Source organism: Lipophrys pholis (genome assembly GCF_963383615.2).
Source record: "Lipophrys pholis genome assembly, chromosome: 11".
Taxonomy (NCBI): domain Eukaryota; kingdom Metazoa; phylum Chordata; class Actinopteri; order Blenniiformes; family Blenniidae; genus Lipophrys; species Lipophrys pholis.
In genome coordinates, this window is record NC_137631.1 from 8,923,962 (window position 1) to 8,951,613 (window position 27,652).

General features: G+C 39.9%; 3 protein-coding genes across 4 annotated transcripts; all 3 read left to right on the plus strand.

The window, feature by feature from the left end:
• The first annotated feature begins 31 nt into the window (after positions 1–31).
• uqcc6 (ubiquinol-cytochrome c reductase complex assembly factor 6) lies at positions 32–1,135 on the plus strand. The gene is made up of 3 exons (XM_080474724.1): positions 32–130; positions 325–462; positions 753–1,135. The coding sequence occupies exons 2-3, from the start codon at positions 355–357 to the stop codon at positions 870–872; spliced, it is 228 nt and encodes a 75-aa protein (XP_080330850.1). The 5' UTR covers positions 32–130; positions 325–354; the 3' UTR covers positions 873–1,135.
• Positions 1,136–2,709: 1,574 nt separating this feature from the next.
• Positions 2,710–12,678, plus strand: samm50 (SAMM50 sorting and assembly machinery component). 2 transcript variants are annotated; one of them, XM_080474391.1, is made up of 15 exons: positions 2,710–2,757; positions 5,788–5,898; positions 6,197–6,298; positions 6,383–6,470; positions 7,136–7,242; positions 7,467–7,597; positions 8,036–8,123; positions 9,745–9,873; positions 10,097–10,168; positions 10,249–10,335; positions 10,611–10,681; positions 11,460–11,527; positions 11,613–11,759; positions 12,006–12,147; positions 12,532–12,678. In XM_080474391.1, exons 1-15 carry the CDS (start codon positions 2,731–2,733, stop codon positions 12,575–12,577), a joined length of 1,416 nt encoding a protein of 471 aa, XP_080330517.1. In that variant the 5' UTR covers positions 2,710–2,730; the 3' UTR covers positions 12,578–12,678. The 2 variants fall into 2 exon arrangements, with proteins under 2 accessions (XP_080330517.1, XP_080330518.1); XM_080474392.1 differs by lacking the exon at positions 2,710–2,757 and adding an exon at positions 3,382–3,547.
• A 1,410-nt stretch (positions 12,679–14,088) lies between these two features.
• Positions 14,089–26,221, plus strand: api5 (apoptosis inhibitor 5). The gene is made up of 14 exons (XM_080475285.1): positions 14,089–14,426; positions 15,553–15,714; positions 15,895–15,988; positions 16,082–16,147; positions 16,290–16,441; positions 16,640–16,846; positions 16,943–17,047; positions 18,271–18,360; positions 19,079–19,260; positions 19,347–19,440; positions 19,558–19,614; positions 22,787–22,866; positions 22,981–23,117; positions 24,086–26,221. Exons 1-14 carry the CDS (start codon positions 14,355–14,357, stop codon positions 24,163–24,165), a joined length of 1,578 nt encoding a protein of 525 aa, XP_080331411.1. The 5' UTR covers positions 14,089–14,354; the 3' UTR covers positions 24,166–26,221.
• Positions 26,222–27,652: the final 1,431 nt, after the last annotated feature.

Here is a 27,652-nt window from a genome sequence, read left to right on the forward strand (position 1 = left end):
CTCTCGATTCTTAGAGTGTTTTAAAGTGTTAGCTGACCTGCGTGGTTCTCAATGACACACGCTGGTTTAAAATGGTGAAAACGGAGCTCACGCTACAGTTTTTTAAAGATCTGTCAGTCACATAATCAAGGTAAGGTTTTTAAAAACTGGTGTTAGTTTATGTCTGTTTCTGTTGGAGCCTCCTCTGTGTTACATTGTCGCCATTTAATCGGTTCCCTCATGTTCAGGTGGTAAACAACTATTCAAAGGGTAAGGAGGAGTTATATAAAAGTATTCGTGAAATAGGGCTGATGATGATCAGATCATTGTGCTCTTCTCCTGCAGGTTGGGTGAAAGCCCCATCAGAGTGTAAAGATGCCAGCTGGAGTGTCCTGGGCCCGGTATTCCAGGATGTTAGGAGGCAGTGTCTTGGCCATGTTTGCAGGTGCTCAGGCTGTCCACCAGTACTACCTGCCTGATCTGGTGAGACTCAGCAATGGGCCGTTTTCACAGCCAGAACTGCATATCATCTTCAAAATATTGATGTGTTAACACAATCAAGCACCAGTGCATTTGCTGTTGCGGCCCACTGTTACCACCACCGTGGAGTAATGTATTATTTTGGCAGCTTTAGGAAAACCAAATAGTCGTGAGATCTTAGATATGTCAAGTTCATATACTCAACAACATACTGATTTATATGATGTGTATATATACAGACTGATGGATTGATTCTTTATTTACCTGTTTGTCTTTATGTTTTTGCCTTTCAGAGTATCCCAGAAACCCCACCGAAGCCCGGGGAGCTTAAGACAGAACTGCAGGGCTACAAAATCAGACAAGAAGCTACTGCAACCTTACAGCAACTTAAGGCGAAAAATAACGCAGACTGAAGTCGGACTATGCTTCCTCTGTTTGATGGACACCTGGAACTGTATTTGGTGTTTTCCTCTAATGAAGTAAACAGCTGTGGACCTAAACATGGTGTCTAATGTGGCCATTGGGGATGAAGATCATACCTGGAACACTTTCATTTTCATAACTTGTTTAGAACGTCTACATGTTTTCAAACGTATATGTATTTGATAAGCAGCAAATATATAGAACTGTGATTAAGAGTTGCTGGATTTCACCAAGCAAGTATATTATAAATTAAATAAATATTGTCCATCTTCTATACTGCTTCATCCTGTTCAGAGTCACAGTGAGGTGGAGCCAATCCCTGGACCGGTCTCCAGTCCATCACTGGGCAAACACACAGAGGCAAACAACATCACAAATCACACTCGGGGCAATTTTGGGTCACCAGATAATCGACCATGTTGGTTTTTGGACTATAGGAGAAAACCAGAGTACCTGGAAGAAACCCATGCATGGAGGTGTAGAACATGCAACCTCAACACAGAAAAGCCTGACTGGTATTAACTATTTAGTAAAGTGCTATTTGTGTCGTCGCAGGGCAATGTTGCAGCAAAGTATAAAACATAAAGAATGCACATACATGCATGGCATACAGAAACACACATGCATGCAACATTTAAAAATCCAAGACTAAGGGATATTAGTGTGCTGAAATAACATCAGTAGTAGCCACTAAATAGAATTGTCAAATAAACTAAAATAGGTTGGCAGCAACAGCCTATTAGCTATGAAATGATCGGTACAGTGCTGTCACTGCAGATACATTCCTGCTTAACTGTGAGAAGTCATTTAACATCAAATTAGAGATTATTTGAAATGTGGACTCCTGAGACCACAACACATCTTTTCTAATTTGCATCAGTCCATCGCCGATGAGCTTGGTCCCCGAGAGTAGTTGGTCACATTTCTGGATATTGTTGATTTACGACTTTCACTTTGCATGGAAGAGTCTTAACTTTTTGGAACAATTTTCTAAAGCGTTCACAAGCCTATGCAGTGTCTTTTATGCAATAATGTGGGTTTTTAATGCAGTTCTTAATGCACTACTGCCTGAGGAGTCAAGGTCACAGCCAGTCAGGGCTGATTTTCAGTCTTGCCCCTGATTTCTCTGTATTCTCTGAATCGTTTAATGATGCTGTAGATTGTAGATACTGAAACCTCAATATTCCTGCAGGTTTGTGCTGAGAAACTCGAAGGGAAAGAAGGTAAGACATGAAAATGAAAAGACATGGTCCAACGGTCCTTTGTTTGCTGAGATCTTATTTTGAAAAGTGGTTTGCTCAAATGGAAGAGCAGCTCACAGGTGAGTGGTGGTCAGGTTTGGGGGGGTGGCCGCTGTGCTTCTGGGTCTCTGGGCTTGCGGCCTTTCTCTGCATTCCTCTGGTGTCTCGTCCTGGGAACCGTGGGGTGGCGTCGGTCTGCAGAGCTCAATCACACCTGGACCAGACCTCAGTACTCTTTTGTTAGTCCCACGTCACTCCGACTGCTGACAAGACTCATGAAGTGAAAAATCCCTCCAGGACTCACTGGGCATAGTTGCAAAATACTTATTTGTGTTATTATCTTTGTGCAGATCTCAACCACTGGTTGACCACAAATATTTGTTGTCTTCCAAATGCTAGCCTCTCAGTATGACATACTGTATGAAGTTGTTAAGTGTCAATTAATTGAATATGTAACTTTATCAAATAAAATTTTCAAATCCACCAGATACTTGACGCAGAATAAACACACACTGCAGTGGAGGTGACATAACTTTCTGTATGGACATGCAGTACCCAAAGAACAGCCACTGTGAAGGTCACATGACTTCCGGTATGGAGTGGAGGTATGGCGGTGCCGGTTGTCTGCAGCCAGGTACTTTTGTTTTTAATATTTAATTTGTCCTATATACATATATATTATCTTATATTTTGTGACACTTGTCTATTTCTGAGCATCAAATGTAAAGAAATGTCATTGTATCAAATATATATACATCGTAAACTGCAATTTTTTTTTCAATAAAAAAAAAGTATATATATATATATATATATATATATATATATATATATATATATATATATATATATATATATATATAATGTGTGTGTGTGTGTGTGTGTGTGTGTGTGTGTGTGTGTGTGTGTGTGTGTACGGAAGAGTTTTAGGACCACTGAAGAACTCTTCCGTAGTGTGTTTGTGTGTTTGTGTGCTTTTCCTACCGCCTCTAAGGGCGCTGTCCCCTTAATGCTCATTCAGGATTCCTTCTGTGGCATGAATAAATGCATTTGCTAACTTGGCCATTAACGTTGCTCATAGTACAAAAACTGTTAGGGGGACATATAAATATTTCTTTTCGCGTGTCTTCAGTCGCTTTCGAGAGTAATAGAGCATGATACAGCAGTAGTAGGATTGTTCGTTTTGTTTCTGCAGCGCTGTTGTGTTGAATGGTCACCAGCACGAGGCGTGATCAGAGGTGACCACGCCCACTGTGGGCGTGTTCAGGAAGTGACATGGCCGCCTCCTTATAGGGAGCTTCCTCGTCTTTCTCCGGTTACTTGTAGGTTAAATTAGTTAGTTGTTTTGTTTTCCGTTACGGAGCATTGCTGGTATTTAACGGGGACAGCGCACTGAAGAGCTCAGCATGGGCACCGTCCACGCCCGGGTAAGGAAAAGCGAGGACAAGACGTGTTAGCGGCGACTTTGACCTCTCTCTTTGCTCACTGAGTTTATGACAGAAAGAAAAGGCCTCGTAGACTACATGCAGCATGGGACATCCAGGCTCACGATTCCTGCTTCATGGCCGCTACCTAACGTCGCTACACCTAAAAGCGATATTTTTGCATATAATTCTGAATTAAATGCCGCGACACGGAGCCATTGACAGTAGTGACAGATGCTGTTGCCTCCAGTCAGCTGAAGGCAGCCTGCTCACTGTCAACAGTTGGTGTTATTTCAACAAGTTTACAGTCAGTATAGTTAGGACACTTTTTAGTGAAATAATCAAACCAAAAGAGTCCTAATTACTCATCCTTGTAATCTATTTTGCATAAAATATTTGGGCTGTAACTATAATATTTTAAGAGCGTTTTTGTATTGTGTGTAATCAACCATCTCGTTGAATTTTCTTCATCCCACTTGTCTTTTCTGGTTGTGTTTCAGTGAAGCTTTTATCATTTAATTTTACTAACATAATGGGCAACTTTCAAACTTTCATACTCACTAATGGAGGGTCAAATTGTTACCGAGCATGTGTATTACAAGGATGTTTCAGAGGTATGGCTTGTAAATTTATTAAAATTGTAATTCGATTTTTAATCTATTACTTAATTTGCAGTATACCAGGCTCAATTATGGTTGAAATTACTTTCTTATTCACATAACCTATGACATCATTTAAATTTTTTGACATTGCCTCATGAACTAACAGAAAGGGCGTCTGGTGTTTGACCCACTGGTAAACAATGCATATTGAAAACGGTCTAGTGCAAAAAAAAAATAAAAAATGCCACTGACAGTTTTATGATAATTTTTAAGGTTTAAAATGTCTGTCATTGTAAAAAGTACAAAGACATCTTAAAGCGTCATCTGATATGTACATCCACAAAAAGCACTAACCCTAAAATTTGCTGTACATCATAAATGAAAAACATTAAAAACACTATAAATAAAACACTATAAAATCTGCTAAATTCCCTGAACAAAAGTAGGAAAACACAAGCAGACACCCATCTCTCACAGTCAACGCATGCATTCTTGCTCTCATCCCTAATTGCACATCAAATGTGTTTTTCTGTGTTGAGTGTGGTGATTGCTGTTTGGTAAAAACTATTCCTAAATCTGTTTGTCCTTGTTTTTAATGCTCTGTATTGTCTGCCTGACAGCACAAGTTCACACAGAGCGTGTCGAGGGTCTGTAGTGTCCTTAATGATGTTGTGCGCCTTTTGGAAGCAGTGGGAACTATGTTTTTCTTCCAGTGATTTGAGAGGGCAGCCATTGATCTTTTGGGCTGTTTTGATTACCTTCTGGAGCTCTGTGCTCTGAGCGATTGTGCTGCTGCTATACCACATGCACAATATGTCAGTGTGCTCTCGATAAAGCATCAATAGAGGGACACAATTAGTCTTTGCGAGATGTCCTCAACTATAATGTCTTTCAGCTTGCATTTCTGTACCCAGTTCCTACAATGTGCTGACGTTATGTCTGCTGATATTATAACATTCTACACAGAACATGTTTGGTTTTGGCCTGTTCAACACAGAAAGCATGTAAACTTGTTATTATGAACTATAGAAAATACATTGGTAGACATTTCCATCACTATTTTTTTTTAACATTGTAGCATGAGCCAGTCAAGATGATTAATGATATTATAGTGCATGGATGGATAATATCTCCTCACACATTTCTTAAAGCATTGTGTTTCTACAGGCAGACAATGTTGTTTTTTTGGCTCCATCACTTGAGTGCCTCCAGGATGGACTGCAAGAGTTTGCTGCTGAGTGTCAAGCAGGATGGGATCGGGATCAGTACTTCCATGTCTGAGTCGTGGTTCACTTATGGGAGTCTCATCTGGGTGTTATTCACCAATGGCGGGCGGAGGGATAATGAGATCGACCGCAGACTTGGACAAGTGGCTGCAGTAGTGTAGGTGCAGTTCTGGGTCCAGCCAGAAGAGCTGGATGATGTGAATTGATGATGTGATTGCTTTCCGTATTGCCCCTGCCATTGACCAAATTTCCAGATATTTCTCTAAAATTATGACCAAACGGCTTCCAGTGTTCTTGATAATTGTGTTGCTGTTGCGCTGTTTATATGATTGGAACATTTTAATTCACGTGACCTTTGTATTGGTTTGGTAAACCCGATCATGGCTTACAGTTTTTGTCTGTCTGTGTGTTGCAGAGCCTGGACCCTCTGCCCATGCATGGGCCGGAGTTAGGACTTCAGGCCGATGATATTGAAGCTCCAGGGATTGAACAGGAGCCAAAGCAAGAAGTTCTTGAGAACAAAAATGTAAGATTTGTTTAGTTTCAGAGTGTAATTACACCAGTTTAGTTTTGATTACTTATGTGTGTTTACAATATTCCAACATAGGAGTAGGTCAGTTTTTAAGTCATTTATTCGGAAATTTAGATTCACATGTAATCACATGATTTACACAATATAAATGCAGCTTTAAAAAGTAGCGGAACGACTCTGCTTTTATAGAGCTAAATGTTCAAATAGATGGAAGATGCGGCTAAATGTTTTGTTTTTATCAATGAAACAGATTTCGATGTTTCAGATACTGAATGTATCTCCTGCATTTCAGGTTGTGGTTCAGCGGGTGCACATCGACGGGCTCGGGAGAACCAAAGAAGATCTCCTGACTTATGAAATCGCAGAAGTTTTCCGGGCGAAGAACCTCATCGAGGTAAGCGCTCACTGATAATGCTGCATTTGATTGCGCTGTTTATTCTGTGCTGTGAGTGGCACCATCACATTGTTCACTTTGCAGGTGATGCGAAAGTCTCACGAAGCCCGACAGAAGCTGCTGCGCCTCGGCATCTTCAGAAAAGTAGAAGTTGTTATTGACACGTCAAGAGGTAGAGAAGCCCAGTCAATACGCAGTTACCTCTTCATTAATTATTTCTACATGATAATGATATTTTTTTCACGGGTTGTTCTTGTGTTTAACAAATGCTAAAATATAATTGTTTTTCAGTTACATACATTATGTCTGTTCATTGCATAGATCAGGATCGTTCATCTGTCATTGGCGTGTATTTATCTGTTTGGGTGTCTGTTAGCAAGATTACGTCAAAAGTACTATATGGATTCTGGATCCAGATAATATTTTTAGGCTTTTAAGGATCACGTCAAAACTTCATGACAGGTTATCACCAAATTTCTAAGTCCAGTTCATTTTTTGGCAGACGTCAAAAACCTCTGCTTGTTCTTATTCATGGTGCCATTCCGAATGGGCTCATGGAGACAAAGAGTCACACACACTCGCTTCAGATGCTTGTTTTTTGGATGCTGAAAGGAAACGGGAGTAAACCCAAGCAGGCATAGGGAAAACATTGAAATTCGGACCTCTAAGTGGATTTGATGTAAGATATTCTCTCTGTGAGCAGAACGTTAACCACAGTGCAGCCTTAGTTAAAGATCAAGATATGAATAGTTAATACTTAAAGGATTTAGATACATTTTCCTGTGACTGTGTTCATTTTATTGTTTAGATATCGCAATTAACTCCTCCTCTCTTTAGGTGAGGATGCTCTTCCTAACGGCCTCGACGTGACCTTCGAGGTCACAGAGTTGAGACGTATGACGGGCAGCTACAACACTATGGTTGGAAACAATGAAGGAAGCATGGTGAGTGCTGTAATATCACCATCTGCTCTCTGGCAAGCCATACACACGGCACAGTCACCACTACACCAGTCAACCAGTGTTTGTCTCATATATATATATATATATATTTTACACTCTTAAATGAATGTTTGTATTTCTGAACCATTTAAGAAAAAAAAAAAAAACATTTTTACTGCTGTCGCTACTATTGCTATGTCTAAATGTCCTGTTCTCTTGTATCCCAGGTGCTCGGTCTGAAGTTGCCAAATGTATTTGGTCGAGCAGAAAAAATGACATTCCAGTTCTCGTATGGCACCAAAGAGACGTCCTATGGTCTGTCCTTCTTCAAGCCTCAACCAGGACGTTTTGAACGCAAGTAGGATGACGAGCATCTATACAAACATATTTTTGGAAATTCCATGCATTTGTTCGCTGGTCATATCGGAGCTATAACTATATGCACAGGACCAGGAGTGGTAAAGTAAAACAGCCCTACAATAGAAATTCTTCCACAGTGAGGCGATACCATTTTCATTTTCATGTATTAGAGGTCAATGCAAGTGTGACCGCTCCCTCTTCGTAGACGGCTTGTACTTTAGCTATTGCATGGACAGTAAATCTTACTGGTGGTTTGGTTTGGTTGCCAGAGACATAAGGTGAATATCTGTGTACTCAAGTTTTAGTTTAGATTTTGTTCATAAGAGAAGAAGAATTTTAACTTTGTGCAGATTCGAGCAATGGATGTCTTTAATTGGAGCGGACTCATTCTAGTGTTTTTTTTTTTTTTTCTTTCTGTTTTTCTTTTCATTTTCAGTATCACACTCAACATGTACAAAGTGACAGGTCAGTTTCCTTGGAGTTCTTTAAGGGAAACGGATCGGGGAGTCTCCGCAGAACTGAGTGTGAGTAGACGTTTTACATATGTGTCCCCCCCCCCCCCCCAGTTTTTTTGGTAAAAAGATTATACGAGTGATGTATGTTATAAGTTCATTGCATGCTTAATCTCTTCCCAATTACTAGTCAGCACCACAACTTTTAGTCTGTTAAACCAATTGGTGTTTTTTTCATGGTCAAAGCTCCTTATCTATCATGCAGCCGCCCACCATAAAACAGCCGTGCCCCTTCCTGTGGCAGTATTTGAATCAGCTGCTGTTTTAAAACAGTTTCAGTTGTAGGAAATTAAGAGATGTCTTCTTTTCAAAAAAAACAACCCCAAAAAACATGGTTTGTCATAATGTTCATGTTGGCGACACTCAGAATAATTTGATATTGTTTACCAGGAGACACAATGATCCTTCCTGGTCAGATGAGAAGATAACACATCCCAAGACAATGAGCCAATAAGCTAAATTCCCCCTGAAGGTTGTTGAAGGTTTAAAAAGCTTTTGGAAGTTTATGGAAAATGTGGAACCTGAGTTCACGGTAGAGGTGCAATAACCGATAACCTCATGGGTCAGTGAGTCAAAAAACAAAACAGACATCAGTCAAGCATCACCTAATCACACAGTGGTTTAACATAAGGTGGTGATAGTGGCTTTTAATCTCAGTTGACCATCAGGCTAAAGAAGACTCACAATGTATGTTTACACAAACTGAGTGAAATACAGGCACAGTGCAGAATATGAGGTTTAAATGTATTTATATTAAGAACAAAGAAGCATTGAAACATCAGCGTGTTTAATGCAGTGAGTTGTTTTCACTTGAAATGAAGAAGCCATCAAAACTGAAGTGGCATGTCGACCTACATTTTGAAACTACGTCGAAGTAACATCAAATGTATTGAATATCTGTGCCTGCAAAAATCAGTTGAGTCTGTTCAATAGGGTGAGTGGAGGTTTTGAAATGAAGCTAATTGAGTCAGCCATTTCTATCTTTAAACTTGGTTTTGTGTAATATTGTCAGGTTCACACTGCGCCCTATTTTAATTTAATGAATAAGAAAAGCAATAATAATCATGCATTTTATTTATAGGTGCCTTTCAGGACACTCTAGATAACTGTACACAATTAAAATGTTAAAAAACAGCTAAAAAAAACAACATTAGTAATAACATTTAAAAAACAGTCACCAACATCATTCAGCATGAATATACCTGCTGAAAAAGTGTCCAGTGATTGAATGTTGTATATATCTCAACACATTAGTTTGGTAACTATCTTATAACATTGTCTACGTTTATTTACATTTTAAACCAAAAATGGATGCATGTAATCTGCTCTCAGAGTATTGTAAATCTGTTGTAAGGTGGTGAACAAATCTCAATCAAGTTGCATCAGATTTGTTTGGTTTAACAAAATCTAATTCAGATTTTGTTATAGATTCACTTTTTGGAACAGTTCAGTTTCACTGAAATGTCCAAGTCTGTTATTAAATATTGACTTGTGAGTAAAACCCTTTCAACAACATTCACAGAGCCAATAATCGTGCAGTGCTGCAGTTACACTAATTGCTCCTTCACCATGTGATGGCTGTAATAAAACTAGGCAACTAACTGGTGATCCTCTACAATCTTACAACCTGCAGTTTCCTGTGTGGAAGACCAGCCAGACCCTGAAGTGGGAGGGTGTGTGGAGGGAGCTGGGGTGTCTGGCTCGCACAGCCTCATTCGCCATCCGAGAGGAGAGCGGCCACTCCCTCAAGTCCTCACTTTCGGTATTTGTCCCTTAAGTTTATCCCCAAGATTTTACAGGGACTGAGCTTTTAAACTGTTGTGTACTCCCATGATATTGTCAGATTTTTATATATATTTTTGGCAATATAAAATGCAGTGTAAAGTTGTCGTCGGGTGAAATTTAAATTGTTAGGTTGAAACATGGCAAAAAAAAAAAAAAAAAAGCTCAAATAGTCATATGAATTGTTTCTTGTATGTTTTCAGCATGCAATGGTCATTGACACAAGGAACTCCTCCATCCTGCCCAGGAGGGGTGGCCTCTTGAAGATTCACCAGGTTTGTAGACCACAGCTTTTGCATTTTATGCAACTGGTTTGCTCACTCACCAATGACTTGTTTGTTTGTGTTATGTGTAGGAACTGGCTGGTTTTACTGGGGGAGATGCAAGTTTCCTGAAGGAGGATTTTGAGATCCAACTCAATAAGACCCTTTTCTGGGACTCGGTGAGCGCATTTTATTGTAAAGTGTTGGTGAAAGCTGGTATCCAAGAGCACCTGTTCAGGCAAAGTTTTGCATGATTTACTGGGCCAGAGAATACAGATAATAATTTGTCCAGGAAAAGAAATTAACTCTGTAATCTGTCCTTTATTATTTACTAGTAATGTAAATGTATTCCTTTTACTATTATCTGTATTTTAACATTTCCATGTTTGACATGGTTATTTTTTATTTTGTGCATGTTTCCGATTTACTAAAGCCTTTCATATTTCCCCCACAGGTCCTTTCTGCCTCTATGTGGGGTGGCCTGCTTCTACCCATTGGTGAAAAGCCAACAAGCATTGCAGACAGGTACGGAAATGTAGTCCACCCGCAAGTTTTCTGTTATTGAGCGGCTTTCAAAATCAGCTGCACCTGCATGCGTATTGTGATTCTAAAAATAAAACTGTTCCTGTTTTTGTTTTTCTGGAGATTCATTTGAATTGTAGATTTATTTGTAGGCATTTACTGAGGGTAGACACGTAAATAAGATCCTTTGAAATTATAGCTCACACCAAACGTCATGAAATCAGGGTTTACTTTTCATACTGAATTCTAGAGCGTCTAATTTTGAGTTGTGGAAAGATGCTTTTTTTTTTTTTATAGTACTCAATATCTGTTTTGCTGATATCCTTTGTCCACAGCTCAGCTTTACAATTGACCACGGCTTTAATGAACTGTGGCTCTAAACAAACAAGCATTTGTTTCAATGCTATGCTTTAGCGGCAGATTGTTTCTACAGCAGCAGGATAACTAACTTCTAGTCTTTTTTTCTTTGTATTCAGGAAGCAAAGAAAACGAGAATTATTATTAAGGACAAATCTCTTGCATTTCTAGCTTAGAATGCATTGCAAATTCAAATTTGAAAACAGCTCAAAAAAAGGAATTAAGTATTAAAGAATGCGTTAGTTAAAAAAAAGAATATACTTTGTATGTGTCTGTATTCAGAGAAGTCCTATAAAAAAATTTTTTACTGCATCTTTGATTCAAACCCATGAATAATTACATCTGTAGATTTACAATTTACATTCAAAGAAAGCCCCCAACATTAGTTTGTGTTGTGTGGTTTGTGTTTTTGTTGACGTCCTAGGTTCTACCTTGGCGGTCCCACCAGTATCAGGGGATTCAGTATGTACAGCATGGGCCCACAAAGTGAAGGTGAGATTTTAGCTGTTGGCTCAGTTGGCTGGAAACCAGATGAAGATTTGATAGTTTATTAAAAGGCCGTGTGCTCATATTACAGGTGATTACTTGGGAGGAGAGGCTTACTGGGCCGGGGGCTTCCACCTCTACACACCTCTGCCCTTCAGACCAGGCAGAGGAGGCTTCGGTGACCTCTTCAGAACTCACTTCTTCCTTAATGCAGGAAACCTTTGTAACCTCAACTATGGTGAGCAGCTGGAAATGGCATGAGTCTACATTACAAGTTATAGATTATTGTTTTATTGACCAGAGCTGGACGTTTATTTTGGAATACTATAGAGTACTATATTGGAATTTTGTGATTTGTCCTCTCATTTTAGCACAATTGGGCAATAAATAATTAGGTTATGGATACAGATTTTAGCAGATGTCTTTGATTCTTATTTTTCTGCCTGTTTGAGGTCCTATGTTGTTGTTTTTTTTTTTTACTCAGGTGAGGGGCCACAAGCACATTTGAAGAAACTGGCAGAATGCTTGCGTTGGTCATATGGACTGGGCATTGTGCTGCGCTTGGGAAACATCGCCAGGCTGGAACTCAATTATTGCATTCCTATGGGAGTCCAGAGCGGAGACAGGTAGAGCTGGTCAATTAGTTTTTGGTAGTTAAAAATATTATCGCTTCAAAAACCTTTGAGATTTTTTTCACGTGACGTTGGTAACCCATAGCTCTCTGGAAATAACCTGTTGGTCCTGACCCAACATTGAAGAAAAACCATCAGACTGACTTTTCGAGCACTGTAACTCACACATCCCTTTGCATGTGTGAAATAAATCCCAAGAGTATAAGACTTTTAACTATGAGAGTGAATGTCAAGTTTTTTTATTGTATATTCATGCTATTGCAAAAGGAAAAAATAAATGCAACATGTGGGAGCGCTTAGTGAAATTTACCCCCTTTAATTCTGCCAAAACACACCAGAAATAATATAATTTGAAAATATTTTGTTCTTTTCTTACAGGATATGTGATGGAGTCCAGTTTGGAGCAGGAATCAGATTTTTGTGAAACAACATTTATTATGTTCCAGATACATTGTACTGAACGTTGAAACTGCTTGTACAGAATTATTGTTGCACCAAACTAGTTCAATAAAATAGATCACAAACACTTTGTGTCATCATTCATCCCTTGTTATGAGCTGGTCGACGTGAGCTTTGTTGTCAATTCTTCTATCACCCAAAATAAAAAAATGACAAAATAGAAAATATAGATGAAGAAATAGTGCAAAATGAATTAAATATAGATGTTTAAAGAAAATCTCACCATACAATGTCGCCTTAGAATTAGCTCCATTTCTCCATGGATTCAAAATGTGCATAAGACCCCACTGAGGTCAGTTGTGCAGTGGACTATTGGGACTTGAAGCAGTGTCCTTTGCAGCAGCAGCAAGCTTTTAAAAGTGGTTGGTGCCAGTGTGGTGGTCAAAGCTCTCTGTGTGTGTAGGTGTCCTCATCTTGGTCTTACTTACTCTAATAGTCTGAAACAAATGGGCCAGTAGGTAATAAACAATGATTCATTTTGTAGGATGACCAAAGCTTTGAATTTGGGTACTAATGTTTTGTCAATTGTACATACACAAATCCACTATTATCTATACACAATTAGTTTGTATAACTTCATATTCATGTGCATCTGTAAACTTTAGTTTAATCTAAATACATAATTGTATTGCATATTATGTATGTCTTTGTTTTTCCTTCAATAATACACACTATAGGTTTCATTAGAAAGAAGAACCAAAAGACTTTCATTTACCACTTTGTTGTACCTCCAGCATCAACTTTTCATCAAAGTTCATGAAATGGTCCAAAAGTCTGGAACTCTATGGACAAATCATTTAACTTTCTTTCATCTTTGGGCCTTTTTAAATCAGAATTATATAAGTATCTCCTGTCCTAATAATATCTCACTGATTCTATGTTGATATATTGTGTGTTTTAATTTTTAATTTGCTTCTTTGCTAGTTTTCTTCATCGTAGATCCTTTTTTTTTTTTATTAATTTCTGTTTTGTTTACATTAATGTTTATTGATGGGAAGGATTTTGTAGAAGCATCATGGGATTCTTTCCTCCTGCACCGTCAGTTTTTATTCTTTATGTATAAAAAAAAAGAAAAGGCCTATTTTCAATCTAATCATTTGAGGAAACAGCTTCCAGAACAGCATTGAAGAATCTAAAGCGTACCGGACCATACTGTTCCATTCCTGAACGTTTTGTACGTGTGGAAACGGGGCTTCATTGTGACTCTCTTTCTCGAGATATGAGACGAATTGCATTCCAGTTCTCGTAGAATTAAGATATTCCAATAACTTTTTAATTCAAATTTATTCAGAACCATGGGAGTTCCGTAAAGTAAAGAGTAAAGTAAGAAAATAAAGCAACGAGAGCATGAATAGAACTGCAGAAAAGAATATTTTTGTAGTTTGTGTACATGTGTTTCTGGATCCGTTCAGCGTAGACTCTTGTCACGTGCTCCTCTGTCAGCCACTCGAGTGGCTGAGCCCGCGCATGCGCCGTGCTCGGTTCCGTAGCCATTTTTACGCCATCACGCAGAGCATTGCGGGAAGACAGAGAGGCGGTGCGGTGCAAGACCTCATTGACGAGCTTCTCCACATTTCATCTACTCCTCCGCTTTTCTGAACTGGAGAATCATTTAGACCCAGAGTGGTTTGTTCTCAAGCCGCCTGCACCGGAGCAGAAGTGAACCCGGGAGTGGTTTTTTTTTTCTGTTTTTGTGTTTCCGCGGTCTTCTCTGTGAGCGGCGGGCTCGGGGACGCACGCTGATGGCGGTCACTATCGAGGATCTTTATCGGAGCTACGGGGTCCTTGCAGACGCCAAGGACACCCTCAGCCAGGTACACAAATGCAGAATTATCAATTTTAAGATTATAGAGTCTGTTTCTTTTGCACGCCGCATTATTTTCTCCTTCACTGTTGATAACTTCATTGGGTTACATAACATTGTTTGTATGTGCTAAGCTAGCGGCAGCTAGCTTAGCGGTTAGTGAATGGCGACCCTCAGCGATGGCTGCTACTTAGTAGTTTGACCCACAACGTTCAGCCAAATCGGTCTCTCACACATTTTCATTCATGTGGAAATTATTGTATGAAGTCCCGCAGAGTAGTAGGTCTTTATTCAAAACCACCGCGACCTGCTGCTGATAAAACACAGATGTGGACTGGGAAGTTTATCCAGTGTAAACGTAGAGTTTGAAACTTCGTTTTGAATTAATAACATCGCCAGCAAACCACATCAAAGAAAGCGGGGATAAATAGTCATGATTTAATCTACCCCACTTCCCATACATGCTTAGATCTACATCACGCCACCCAGTTTGGTTTCATTTCTTTATTTCTTTAGCAAATGTTCAATCTTGATTACATCAAAGCTATTCGGCTTTACTGTGTGGATTTATATCATCCACCAGGATAACTCTGCTTCACTTTAATCTCTAACATAATTTTATTCATTTGTTTTTGCCAAATACAAGTAATTTCTAGGCAGTCGTTATTAACTCGCCTTTATAACCTCCTCTGAACCAAAACAGACAGCGGTCACTAGTTTCTGTTGTTGCAGTAGTAGTTCACACCATATTTTTTTAAACAGACCCTCATTTTTCAAAGTGGAAGTGCAGAAATGCACCCAGTTAAATTTTGTTTTATTTCTATACTGCCAATATACAACAGTCATTACGAGGCACTTTTCCTGAGAAAAGCACAACAATTCCACATGAGCAAGTATGGTGATTGTGGTGAGGAAAAACTCTTGACAGGGAGAAACCTGTCAGACCAGATTTGGATGAAGACTTTCTGCTGTTCCAGTTGGGGTTAGGCCGGTAGGGGATAGAAAAGGACAGAGCAGGCAGATTGTGGGGAGGAATTCAAACCCTGGTTCGGGTAAGAGGTAACCAGTGGGGTGAAATGCAGGACATAGTCTCAAATGTTGGTGATTTTGCTTGAATACTGTCTCTATCAATACAGCACAAAGATGCCTACCAGGTGATTCTTGATGGCGTGAAAAGTGGGCCGAAGGAGAAGCGCCTGGCAGCACAGTTTATTCCCAAGTTCTTCAGCAGCTTTCCAGAGTTGGCTGATGCTGCCATTAATGCCCAGCTTGATCTCTGTGAAGACGAGGATGTGTCTGTGAGTATCAAACACAACAAATATTGAAGCAGACCCTTTCTCCTGTTTCAGGTGCAGTGGGATTACCATTGCCCCTTAAGATGTAATATACAATGTTCTAAGTTAAAGCTGGGATTACTAGTCTTCTTTTTTTTGTCATTATATTATCATTATGACGTCTCTGTGTATATCCTTCTACAGATACGGCGACAGGCCATCAAGGAGCTCCCACGGTTTGCAGCGGGCGATAACATCGTTCGAGTTGCAGATATTCTCACTCAACTCCTTCAGACAGGTATGAGAGCTTTCAGTAAGCATGCTCTCCTGTTAATACATAATGCCCCATGATTGATCATTTCTGTTTTGTGGTTGTTTTTTCCATTTCTAGACGATACAGCAGAGTTCAACCAAGTCAATGTAGCACTTGTTTCTATCTTCAAGATGGATGCAAAAGGTTAGTGGTCATTTGCTTTACGGTTGGGCGAGTGTTGTTCATTTTGATTAAATTAATAAAATTAGTTTTTTCATTTGAGCATTAAAAAAAAATATATATATATATATATATATATGTACTACCCTCTACCTTTGTCATGCAGGTACACTTGGGGGACTCTTCTCTCAAATCCTGCAGGGCGAAGACATTGTACGAGAAAGGGCCATCAAGTTTCTCTCAAACAAAGTCAAGACACTGCCAGAAGATGTCATGACGAAGGAGGTGGAGGACTACATCTTTGCTGAGACAAAGAAGGTTCGCTAACTGGCAAAGAACTCACTTCTGGTCTTTCCAACAATGTTGATTCATGTTGGGTCACATCAGGGTTTATAACTACTGGCAGTTCAACTTGTAAATGCAGCTGATAGTTTTGCATGTCTTTTGTATGTTAGTCTGTGGATGAAAGTACTGAAGGAAACAGATGTTTAAAGTCTTGTCTCGGTGCGTCTTCAGGTGTTGGAGGATGTGACGGGAGAGGAGTTTGTGCTGTTGATGCGTGTGGTGTCTGGCCTGCGAGTGCTGCAGACAGTGAACGGGAGGCAGCAGCTTGTGGAGCTGGTGGTGGAGCAGGCGTTCCTCGAGCAGGCCCTCAACCCAGCTGACCCCGACACCGTGGATCGTCTGCTACAGTGCACACGTCAAGCACTGCCGCTCTTCTCGGTGAGTGGAGAGATAGTCGCTATGTTTAAGGGCGGGGGGAATGAATGAGTTTAATATTCCTGCAAGGATTTATAATACGTCTCTCTTGTCTTTTAGAAAAATGTCCATTCCACACGCTTTGTGTCATACTTTTGTGACCATGTCCTGCCAAATCTCAGCGCTTTGACAAGTCCGGTGGCTGAGCTGGACATTCAGTTGGAGGTGAGTTCTTTTGTCCTTATGTGGGATTTTTTTTGGGGGGGGGGGTTGACAATGACAATAAAGACACAGACAATTGAACCAAAGACAAGACAGTGCGAGTTGATATATAATAGTGGCTACAATAATCGTAGGCAAGCAATAGTGTTTGTGGGAGTTCTGTGGCTGTTAAGAGACTTTAGCATCGTAGGTAGTATATACATGATGACCAGGTTTTTTCATAGGATTCAGATTTGTTTTTTGAGATTGTCCTTTGACTGATGGGTAAGCAGATCTGGTCAATGGGTTGTGGATTGCTTGCTTTTTTCTCTCCAGTTAACAATACACTTTTTAGCAATGGTCAATGTAAGTAATAAAAAAAAAGTTTGAAATGATGAGCCGCGTTTCCTCTACATTTGTTTAGGAGTGGCTGGCTGCCATTCATAAATCCTAGCCACTGCTCCTTTAAATGTCTCTTTTTAGTGTTTGCTTACTGGGACCTTCCTGATACAATCTGTGCATTTGGAAGTTAAGGGACTGTGTGCTTGAGCTGGTGGTCAAAATTAATACAATTTAGGAATCCAGTCTGTGCCAACAACTAAATATGACACCAAACTATATATGAACTGAGTTAAAACACTTGGAAACATTTGTGTTAAATATATTTTGGCAAACCTGAGAGACCTTCTCATTTGGAGAGAAGATGAGGTTTAGAGTTCTACTCTTTTTTTTTGTAGCTGAAGCTGGAATAAAATATGTTATAATGGTAATATTCTTTCGCTATGTTAACAAAATATTAGTAAAGTGCCTGAAGATGGGATTTTAGTTCAGAGCAATTTCATTTACTTTTTGATGTGTAGATGTTTTATTAAGCCGTTTGTCACTGCTGCCGAAGATCCTTTAATTCTTTACTCTTGTCTTGCCTAAAATGAAGGTATGCTGGTTTTTGATCAGTCCCACAAAATACAATTCTCATTATATAGAAACATTCGCTTCCTGAACTTTAGTAATTCAGTCTGACTCAGCATCAAGAAGCCTGACAAATACAGCCACCAGTGTGAGGTCGATTCTGCTTAACGTTTGACATTTGGTCAGTGCCTGTAGTTGTAAACAAAGTCAGCATGAAAGCCACCTGTTTGAGGTGTCAGCCAACTGCATGTTGTTAATGGGTCATTAGTCTGCACCACAATACTGTCTTTCATTAGCAGTGCACATCACTGTGTATATGCGTGTGTGTGTGTGCGTAGGTGCTGAAGCTGCTGGCTGAAATGAGTCCGTTCTGTGGAGACATGGAGAAGCTGGAGGCCAACCTCAACATGCTGTTCACCAAGCTGCTGGTAAGAACAATCTGTTCCACTTGTTGCTGCACAAAGGGAGAAATTAATAGGAGTTCATCTAAGTACCAATATAATCACCTGTGTGTTTTCTTGTTTTTAGCCTCATTTTGTTCGCTTTGTCTTTCTGTCCCCTGTGGAGTTTGACCTCACTTTCTCAATGCCCCACATACATCTATGCCCCATGCTTAAGTTTACTTTCAAGTTATTTACGTCTGACATACTTTTGCTTTGTGAAATTGATTCTTGCATTTCCATTCACACTCCCTGGCTCTTCAAAAACCATTGATATTGATTTTGCATCTCGGGACAGAACATTCTCCATTGACATAGGACCTTGATTATCCATATATGCAATAGTATGATATAGGATTGTAAAATCGTCGATTGGACTGAAAACTGGCTGTGATGTTAAAAAGACCTGGTTGTACTCAGCTGAAAGTTTTACAAAACTGTCAGGTGCTTCTCTTCCCCGAAGTGTTTGAAAACAGCCCCCATGTGTCAAACTCCTCTTAAGCTCTTCATCATTTTGCACATTGCAATTTAGGCAACGGAAGGAAATGACAATCGGGAGCACATTGAATTAATGTTAGACTCTATTTACAATCAACTGTAAGACATGTTGTCCTAAAAAAAAAAAGCAGAAATAAAGTATCAGATCAATAGGGATGATTTAATTCTGGTAGAACACCAAGGTAATCATTGTTTTGTGTTGATTCAGGAGTTCATGCCACTACCGCCAGAAGAGGTAGAGAATGGCGAGAACTCGGCAAGTGAGGAACCCAAACTACAGTTCAGCTACGTGGAATGTCTCCTCTTCGCCTTCCACCAGCTTGGCAAGAAGCTGCCAGACTTCCTCCTTGACAAAGTGGATGCTGAGCGCCTCAAAGACTTCAAAATAAGGTGAGTCTGTCTCAAATTTCTATGTCGGGTGTATTTGTTCATGGCCCGGCTTCACGTGACATTGACTATGCTCTGTGTTGGAACAGGTTACAGTATTTCGCCAGAGGCCTGCAGGTTTATATTAGGCAGCTGCGAGTGGCACTTCAGGGAAAGACGGGAGATGCCCTAAAGACAGAGGAGGTAACAACACTCAGTTTGAGCAGTTTAAATGTAATCACATGCTCATTTCAACTGAATGAATGAGCTGAAGGTGGTGCAGTGAAGCAACCCAGTAACTTTGTTTTTGTCATAAATCAGAACAAGATCAAAGTTGTGGCCCTCAAGATCACAAACAACATCAACGTCCTCATCAAGGTGAGCTTTTTGTTCCAAGAAAGTAGTCAGATATAAAGGGCCTCAAATACAGAGGCATAATTAAAATGCAAGGTTTTTTTTTTCCTGTAATTTGTTGTGAATTCAACAAAAAGTATAAATGTTTTGTTAGTCGTTGGAGAGGTGTAGAAATCTTTGTACCAGCTCAACTGCATTCAGCTTTGTGGTTTTCATCGTGTAAAATTTGTAGTCTTTTTTGCTTTATTTTCCATGACGTTCAAAGTGGCACTGTCATGGTTTAAGTTTTCCACAGACCAGCAAACGGGCTGAACTTTAAGGACCTTACATTACTAACGTCACCTGTATATTTAACTAACTATTACGGATGGGGCCGGTCCCATCCAGTATCGGTATTAGGTTCCGATCTCAACGTAATTCACGGATTCGAAATTTTCGATCCAACCTGCGGAGGTTTCCAATCCATGAGCCACGTCTGTGCTTTACTGTTTGCTGAAATGACTCCACAAGTGATTCCCTGCCGGTTGCTCCACAAAATGTGGAATACATTTTCTGAACATTTGCGGGTCTCCATGAGACGTGGAGTAATGAGTCGGGAAATCCATTCCACAGTTTGCAGCAGGTGAGCATAGCAGCACTGTGGCTATCCAACTTTTCATGACAACATGTCGGTGTTTGGATGGATTTTCCGCTCAAAACACCACAAAGCAACACAGCAACGTGCAATGTTTGCAAAGCCGTTGTACAGCAAGGCGGTTGCTCTGCTGCCAGACGTCACCGTTTTAAAACTCCAGCTCGCCGAGGAGAACGGCACTGACAGCGGCATCAAAACAATGAAAAGCACCTCCTCCACGCTGCAGCAGGCGATTCAGACCTCCGTGAAGCTGCGTCCTACTCCACACAAAACCCTGTGAAAATAGTCCCAATCGTTTATGCTGCTTTGCTAAAGATTTTCCCCAGGGATTAATAAAGTGATGCTCAGTTTTTAAAGATAGAACAACTTTATGATGAGATGATGACTTCACGCAGACAAAAATAGATTTTACTGCTCCCTTTTCTGACCGTATAACCTCAAGTTGCTTTTTGGGAGCACACATGCATACATTTGTACATTTCATACTTGCTTGGAGAGAGTAGTTTATTAGAGCCTCAAATAAAATCAACAATAGTGATGACAATAGTACTAAAGCAAGCAGAGCTCTGGTATCGGTAGTGACAGATATCCAAATTCAGATCGGAAGTGAAAAAATGTGGATCGGTGCTTCCCTACTAACTATGCTGTGGTGAAATCCACAGGGGTTTACATGTGAATGTCGGTGAACAGGTTACAGTTTTGGCACACTGGCATCCAACTCCTAGCCCATGTTATTGAATAAAAAAAAACACGCAAGTTCAGTCTTTAATGTTTACAGTGACTGTCATTTTCATCCACACTGAGTTGTTTGCAGAAAACTAGGAGCTCAGTAAATGTTTTGGTCACTGCCATTTCGTACTCACACTTGCATTGTGCACGTGTGTTTAAGCAGGTAGGGCAGATGCACTTGAGGAGAGATACCAAGTAGTAGAAAACAAAATAGAGAAATAGCTTGACACACTGCTTCTTGCTCGTTTAAATAATCTTTCTTTGCGCGCATTTTGCTGTCATCAGTGGCTCAGTTGGATTTTTGTGAAACTGACTGCTCGTCTATTACGTAGACTTAAAAGAGATGTCGATTTTATGTGAAATTCTGCTGAAATGAAACTTAAATTGGTCATTTTTGTGAAACATCTACATCTGTTGAAAAAACCTTTGTGTGAGCGAGGAACATAAATTTGATTGCAAAACGGTTAGATGAGCGTCACTGTGTTGAAACCAAATGTACCACTACTGTCTCGCTAACGACAGGAAAGGAATTGTCTTATGCAAAGATGGAAACAGGATCAGTGATTGGCTGAGAATGAATGATTTCGACCAATGAAATGGCTCGTTTCATTTCACTTTGACATATCGCACACGGCTTGTTGAAATATGACGTTTTTGTTTACCATGAGACCAAGAAACGTCGGCTTAATGAACAAACTAGTGACTTATTACAAGCCTTCATGATCTGACTGTTCAGATATTAGAATGACTAAGTTGATTTTCATTAGATATGTAATGTTTATTCTAGGACGTCTTATGTTATTCTCGTATAAAATGTAGCTAACGTGGATAGAATTTACTTAAACTTTAAGTTTCGGGGGAACCAAAGACCCCCAGAACTTTCAGTGGATTTCTTTCCCTGATGCCGTCCCCGACTTAAGAACTCTGATGGTTCGATGTCTTCTCATCTGTGTGGCATCAAAACTTGCTTCACAGTCCTTTCTTGTAGTGATTGTCAGCGTCATGATCTTTGATAGATGACTGGCTCTAGTGAAGGATTGCCATTTCTTTACTTCTGAGTCACTCGGAAAATTAGTTTGAGCTGAGTAGTATTTACGCCTCATTTTCACCGCGCACAGTGTGCCGGGACGGGTTTTCACGCGTTTCACAAAAGTTGTGGATGGTAATTGAAGAACCGTACTCAACCGTTACCATTTTCTGTCACCCCTCCATTGAGGGACCTAGCACGACAGAACGGGTCCGTTAATAAGGAGGAACAATGCAGCCGTCTGCTGATTGGTTGTGACGTCACTCGACAAGCCGCAATATTGAAATATCTCATCAGCCGTAAAAACCTTCCTATTGTCCTTTGCATGTGCCACTTTGCGCACATTGGTTGTTTTGTTAACTCGGTTTATTGAAATGTCAGCGCTACACAGCACCCTGGTGTTCTGACAAGGTGCAGCCGCTCCTCTCTAGGGACGCTTTGCCTTACCGTACCTCACCAACACGTACTGTGCAGTGGTACAAGGCTGCAGTGCATACACAAGTAATAGGATACTATAGTGATCCAATCTGCTTCACAATACAAGTTTACTAACAATTTAAATCTTTAAGTCGTAAAAACTTAGGAATTACGCTATTCAGACCTAATGACATCGGAATGCTTTACCAACGCAAAAATTATTGATCAGAGTGAAATTTGCTTAATCTTTATATTCAACATATATTACTTTTAACAATGACTAAGGAATGCAGATATTGTCTTAAGAAACGGCATCAAGCAGGTTGATTCACTGGGTTTCTCGTTTATTAGTTTGATTGTAATACATGACCTGTATGTTTTTATTGCAGGATCTCTTCCACAATCCTCCATCGTACAAGAGCACAGTCACTCTGTCCTGGAAACCTGTTCAGAAGATGGAGGCAGTAGCGTAAGTTTTCACTCAGTTGGAGTTAACTGAGACGTGTCAAATCAATTATCGGAGGTCATCCAGTTGAGATGTGATGATCACATTTTCACCCGTTTTCCTTTCTCTCATCTGCAGGCCCAAGCGTCCATCAGGCGAGGAGATGGGCGGCAGCACAAAGAAACCGATCTCTCCTCAGCCGCGGAGGGATGCACGGCAAATCTACAACCCCCCCAGCGGCAAGTACAGCGCCACCATCGGGAATTTTAACTATGGTGAGTGGTGCTTATTGTGCCGACTCTTTTAATTTTAGCTTCCAGTTTTATTTTTAAAAATGTGCTATACTTGACATACTATCAGTTTTAGACTTCTTAAAGATTCAATATTGGACTCATGAAGTGATACTTAGTACTTAATACAGAACAGTAGACATCATCTGAGACACAAAAGTATACTTTTAATACAACTCATATCAACTAAAATAGTTCTATACAAGGGTCTATTTAAATAGCTGGATGTGGACTAAATTAGTCTTGTATTGGGTTTACATTCTTTCTTTTGGTAAAGAACCTAGGTTGTTCCTCCTCTTCCTCTTTTTCCAGCACATTTGATAATGGATGGAACTTTATTTATCTCAATTATGTATTTCTTCACTGCCTATTTTTTGTCTTCCTTCATAAGTTTGAAATAAATGTCTCAGTTCAAACAAGCTTATTCAAACGGAAACACGGATACAAATGAACCAAGTCCTTATTTATTTACTCACCAGTATTCTTGGCTGAATAATTCGGCTTGTTTTATTATAAATGTCATGTAAACATTATCTTATTGCTAATTCATCTCTGATGCTGCTTCTACAGCTGTAATTCTACCTTTGAAAGATGTACTATATATTAAAGGGATTTCCACTAAGTGTAAGCGTTAATCTTCTGGTGATGCGGGTGCTGACTATTACAGACTTGTTGTTCATCCCAGTTTACAAAAAGTACTTGTTGCACTATTTGTCCACCAGGGGGTGCCATCTACCAGTTTATTTTTAACCTCAACTTCTCACTTTAGATTTTTAGTTTACATGTCTGTCAAACTTACTTCTGTTCATGTGTCACATTTATGCCAAGTTGGCTGGATCTGGTTTGCCAGATCCGGCCCACAGGCAACATGTCAAACACCCCTGTTTTATACGAGCAGCAAAACGTAATAAAATGTAAAATATTGATTGATGTTTTCCACTTTGTCCATCCAGAGCAGCGTGGCGGCTTCAGGGGGGGCCGAGGACGAGGCTTCGGAGCCAGAGGCACTAGGGGACGGGGTCGGATCTACTGAAGCACCATCGCATTGCATCCTGCTTACAGAACCGCAACACAATGGGATCTGTTCAACATCCACAAACTGTTCTTTTGGTTTTTTTTATATATAAACCTGGTTTACTTTCTCTGGAACAACATGATCTCTTTTTGTTTGGTTTCCTCTCAGACAGCAGGTTTCAACATTTCGACCTGCCACATCCACATTTTGCTCCCTGTATTCTTCTGTCAGCCAAGGTGATAATTAATCTCAACGTGTGTTCTTATTTTTCCTCCCCTCCTAAATTTTTAAGCTTTCACCCATGTAATTTTGTGTATCAAAAGACTGCCAACTTGTAACTGATGATTTTTGTCAGATTGTTGTAGAAAAACAAAAAGAGGATCCTCTTGTCTTGCATAATGTTATTGAACACCGTTTTTACGTTTTATTTAATCTTGTTCTTTTTTTTTTATTAGAGCTTGATTTGAATTGGTTGAATTTGCTACTTTGTATTACTTGATTATTTCGTTTCATTGGATTTTTATCATAAACTTGTACCTAAGTATAAACTTTGGTCCATGTGTTGTTTTTTAGTTTAGTTTTTTTTTTTTTTTTTGTTATTCACAGATTGTTCTAGGTCTCTTAACTCGGACGACACTAAAATTAAAATGTGTAGAAACGTCTTTAGCTGCGATTATTTTTGATTTTCATCCTTGTGTGCTTCGTTTTCCTCTTGGTTCTATTTGTGCCCACTTATTTGTGTACTAAAGCAGAGGGAGGAGGGTAATTTTAGCCCACAGTTTCTGGCTTCTACTTTTAGACTACACACAAACAGACGTGTCCTCCTGCTGCCTGCATGACTGCTTCAGTTGTCCCCTCTCCGGTCCGTTAGGTATGCCAGTGTGCGTACGTGCACGCGCCTGCTTTGAAGTAGAAAAGAGTAGAATCGGGCTCTCAATAAATGAAAAGGGCTATAAATAGTTGCTGCCATGTTTAGATCACTTTATTTTGCAGACCCTGGTGGCGGAGGCTGCTTGTTTTGGAGACACCAGTCATGCGCACGGGCTTTATGCGCCTCCTTTAGTTGCAGTCGTCCCTCTGAAACAGCAAACCTCAATACGCAGGCTGAATGTGTAATACCAAGGGTCTGATCGTTCACATGTTCTGGAAACCCTGTAATCAACTTAAGCACTCCTCTCTTTTTTTATTCCTCCACGTGTTTCACAAATAGTCTTGCTAAGTCTGTTTTTAGAAGTTATAAGGCTTCATCAATGTGTTTTATATATATATGTGTGTGTGTGTGTGTGTGTAGCAATCTCTTTGAAAATGCTGTTGGTTGCAGTGAGTTCCTAAAAAAAATTACATCAAATGCACTGATTCTTTATTAAAATGCATCCATTGTAGGTTAGATTTTGCACATTTGTGAGCATGGTTATACTTTAAATTATTCTGAATCTGACTGAACCCGTCCAAATGAAACTAAACACGTGTATTTGTTCGGTTAACCGACATTGTAAGCATTTGTCTAATTTAACTCAAATTGCTGATCTTGAAATATGTACAGACTGACAAGCAGTGAGGACGGCAGCAACGAATCGATAAAATTCGATTATTAAAAGTGTTGGCAACGAATTTCATTATCGCCACTCGCCATGTTGGGGAGTAGTTAATACTTCACTTTTGTCAATGCAGGCTGACTGAAATAAAGTTTGAAAAAAAAAAAAGAAACCCAACTTGCAGAGCGAGTTGAAGGGAGCGAGGCGGAGGGGAGGAGGGACAGCAGAACCTCTGAGGACCGGTAAGAGCGACACCTTGTACTGGGCGGACACGTCACTGTGCACGGAAATATATTTATTTACCTGTTGACACACCTTAATGAGCGAAAAACCTGCCGAACGCAGAAAATATTAGTTTCACTTTCCCTTTACAGCAGAGAACATAAGGCCCGTGGGCCAAAACCGACCCGCAAGAGGCTCCAGTCTGGTCCAGTAAACCCACCAAGCAAGGTGGTTATATGGGAGTTATACCAAGTTTTTTTTTTTTGACATTTCATTGTATTTTCACCAGAATATTTCAATTAAATTGACTTGATTGGAATCATTTTCAGTACTAACTGTTTGATCTTGCAATAATATAGACATTTTCATCACATACACTGTGTACCACCACAATGAAAAGCTTTGAAGTGTAAATTTAAAGGTTATTATAGCAATATTTTACCGGCCTGGTCCACGCAGGATGAAACTGGACTGTATGTGGTCCCTGAAGTAAATTAAATCTCATTTAATAATTATTTGGTATACATCTTATATACATGTTTATATCTGTATATATATTGTATACATCTTTGTATTGGTTCAGTTATGTGCTTTTAAATAATCATAACATATTTGGTGTTTGGTTAATTATCAAATTATCATTATCAACTTGTCCTACAATTTGAAATGTTTTTTTTTTGATTTTTTTAATCCGATTCATCCATTAATCGAAAAAACAATCGACCGATTACTTGATTATTAAAATAATAGTTACCAGTGGACCCACAGAGGTTGTTAAAGAGATGAAGCACATGCAGCAGCAGCGCTCTGTGTGTGCTACAGGTCTGCATGTGAAGACACGTGTGCTGCTGTGTGTAGGTGGATGCTTTGGGGGAGGAGGGACGCGCAAACTCTCAATTTTCTGAATCGACTGTGGCAACCTTCTACACAGAGAGGCAACTCTGAATGGTTTTCAACTCGAATATAGCGTCGCCATTAAAGTTCTGTTTTAATGAAAGGCGGCTCACGTGCAGCATGAGGCACGTCTCACTCTGATCAGACAGCGACCTCAAAGGACCTTTTACCATAAAGACTGATTTAATGAAATACACCAGAAACTGCTGGGGCTCCTCTTCGGGTGCGGAGAAATGGGGATGCACGTGCAGATGCAATGCGGCTTGCCTGACTAAAGACCAAGAATTGACAACACATCAAATATGCCCAACAAATATCACAGATTAACCCAATGTGAAGACTGCATCTTTAACGCAACATAAAGGCATGTGTAAATTGCTCTCGTTTTGGCAGTGTCTCCCCTCTGGAGGGCGATCAAGACCAGGGTTTTCCTCTCGAAGCAACCAGATCTATTTTTATCCCCCACCGAAAGAGTCACTTAAAGCTTTCATGATGTCTTTTTGTCTCCCTTTGTTTTTCTGGTCGGGTTAAGGCGCATAGAGGAACACTACGACCCGGGCGGGCAATGCATAGAAGAGAAGAGAAGAGAATGATCGTGAATGCTGTTTTGCAGTGATCCTCTCTTAAATATTCAGTCTGCTATGTTTGTCAAATCCTGGTTACTCAGCATTGTGCTGAATCAGTGCTGAAACGAGCTGCAGTGCATCACTAATGTCGCTTTGGTTACAAATGAATCTTCTGCCACATATTTGCCTTGATGGTTGATTTATTTTCCTTTTTTTTACTAGTTTGATTGTTCACCCTATCAGTGTTTTTTTTTTTCGCACAGACATCACGATGCGTTTTAAGGTCTG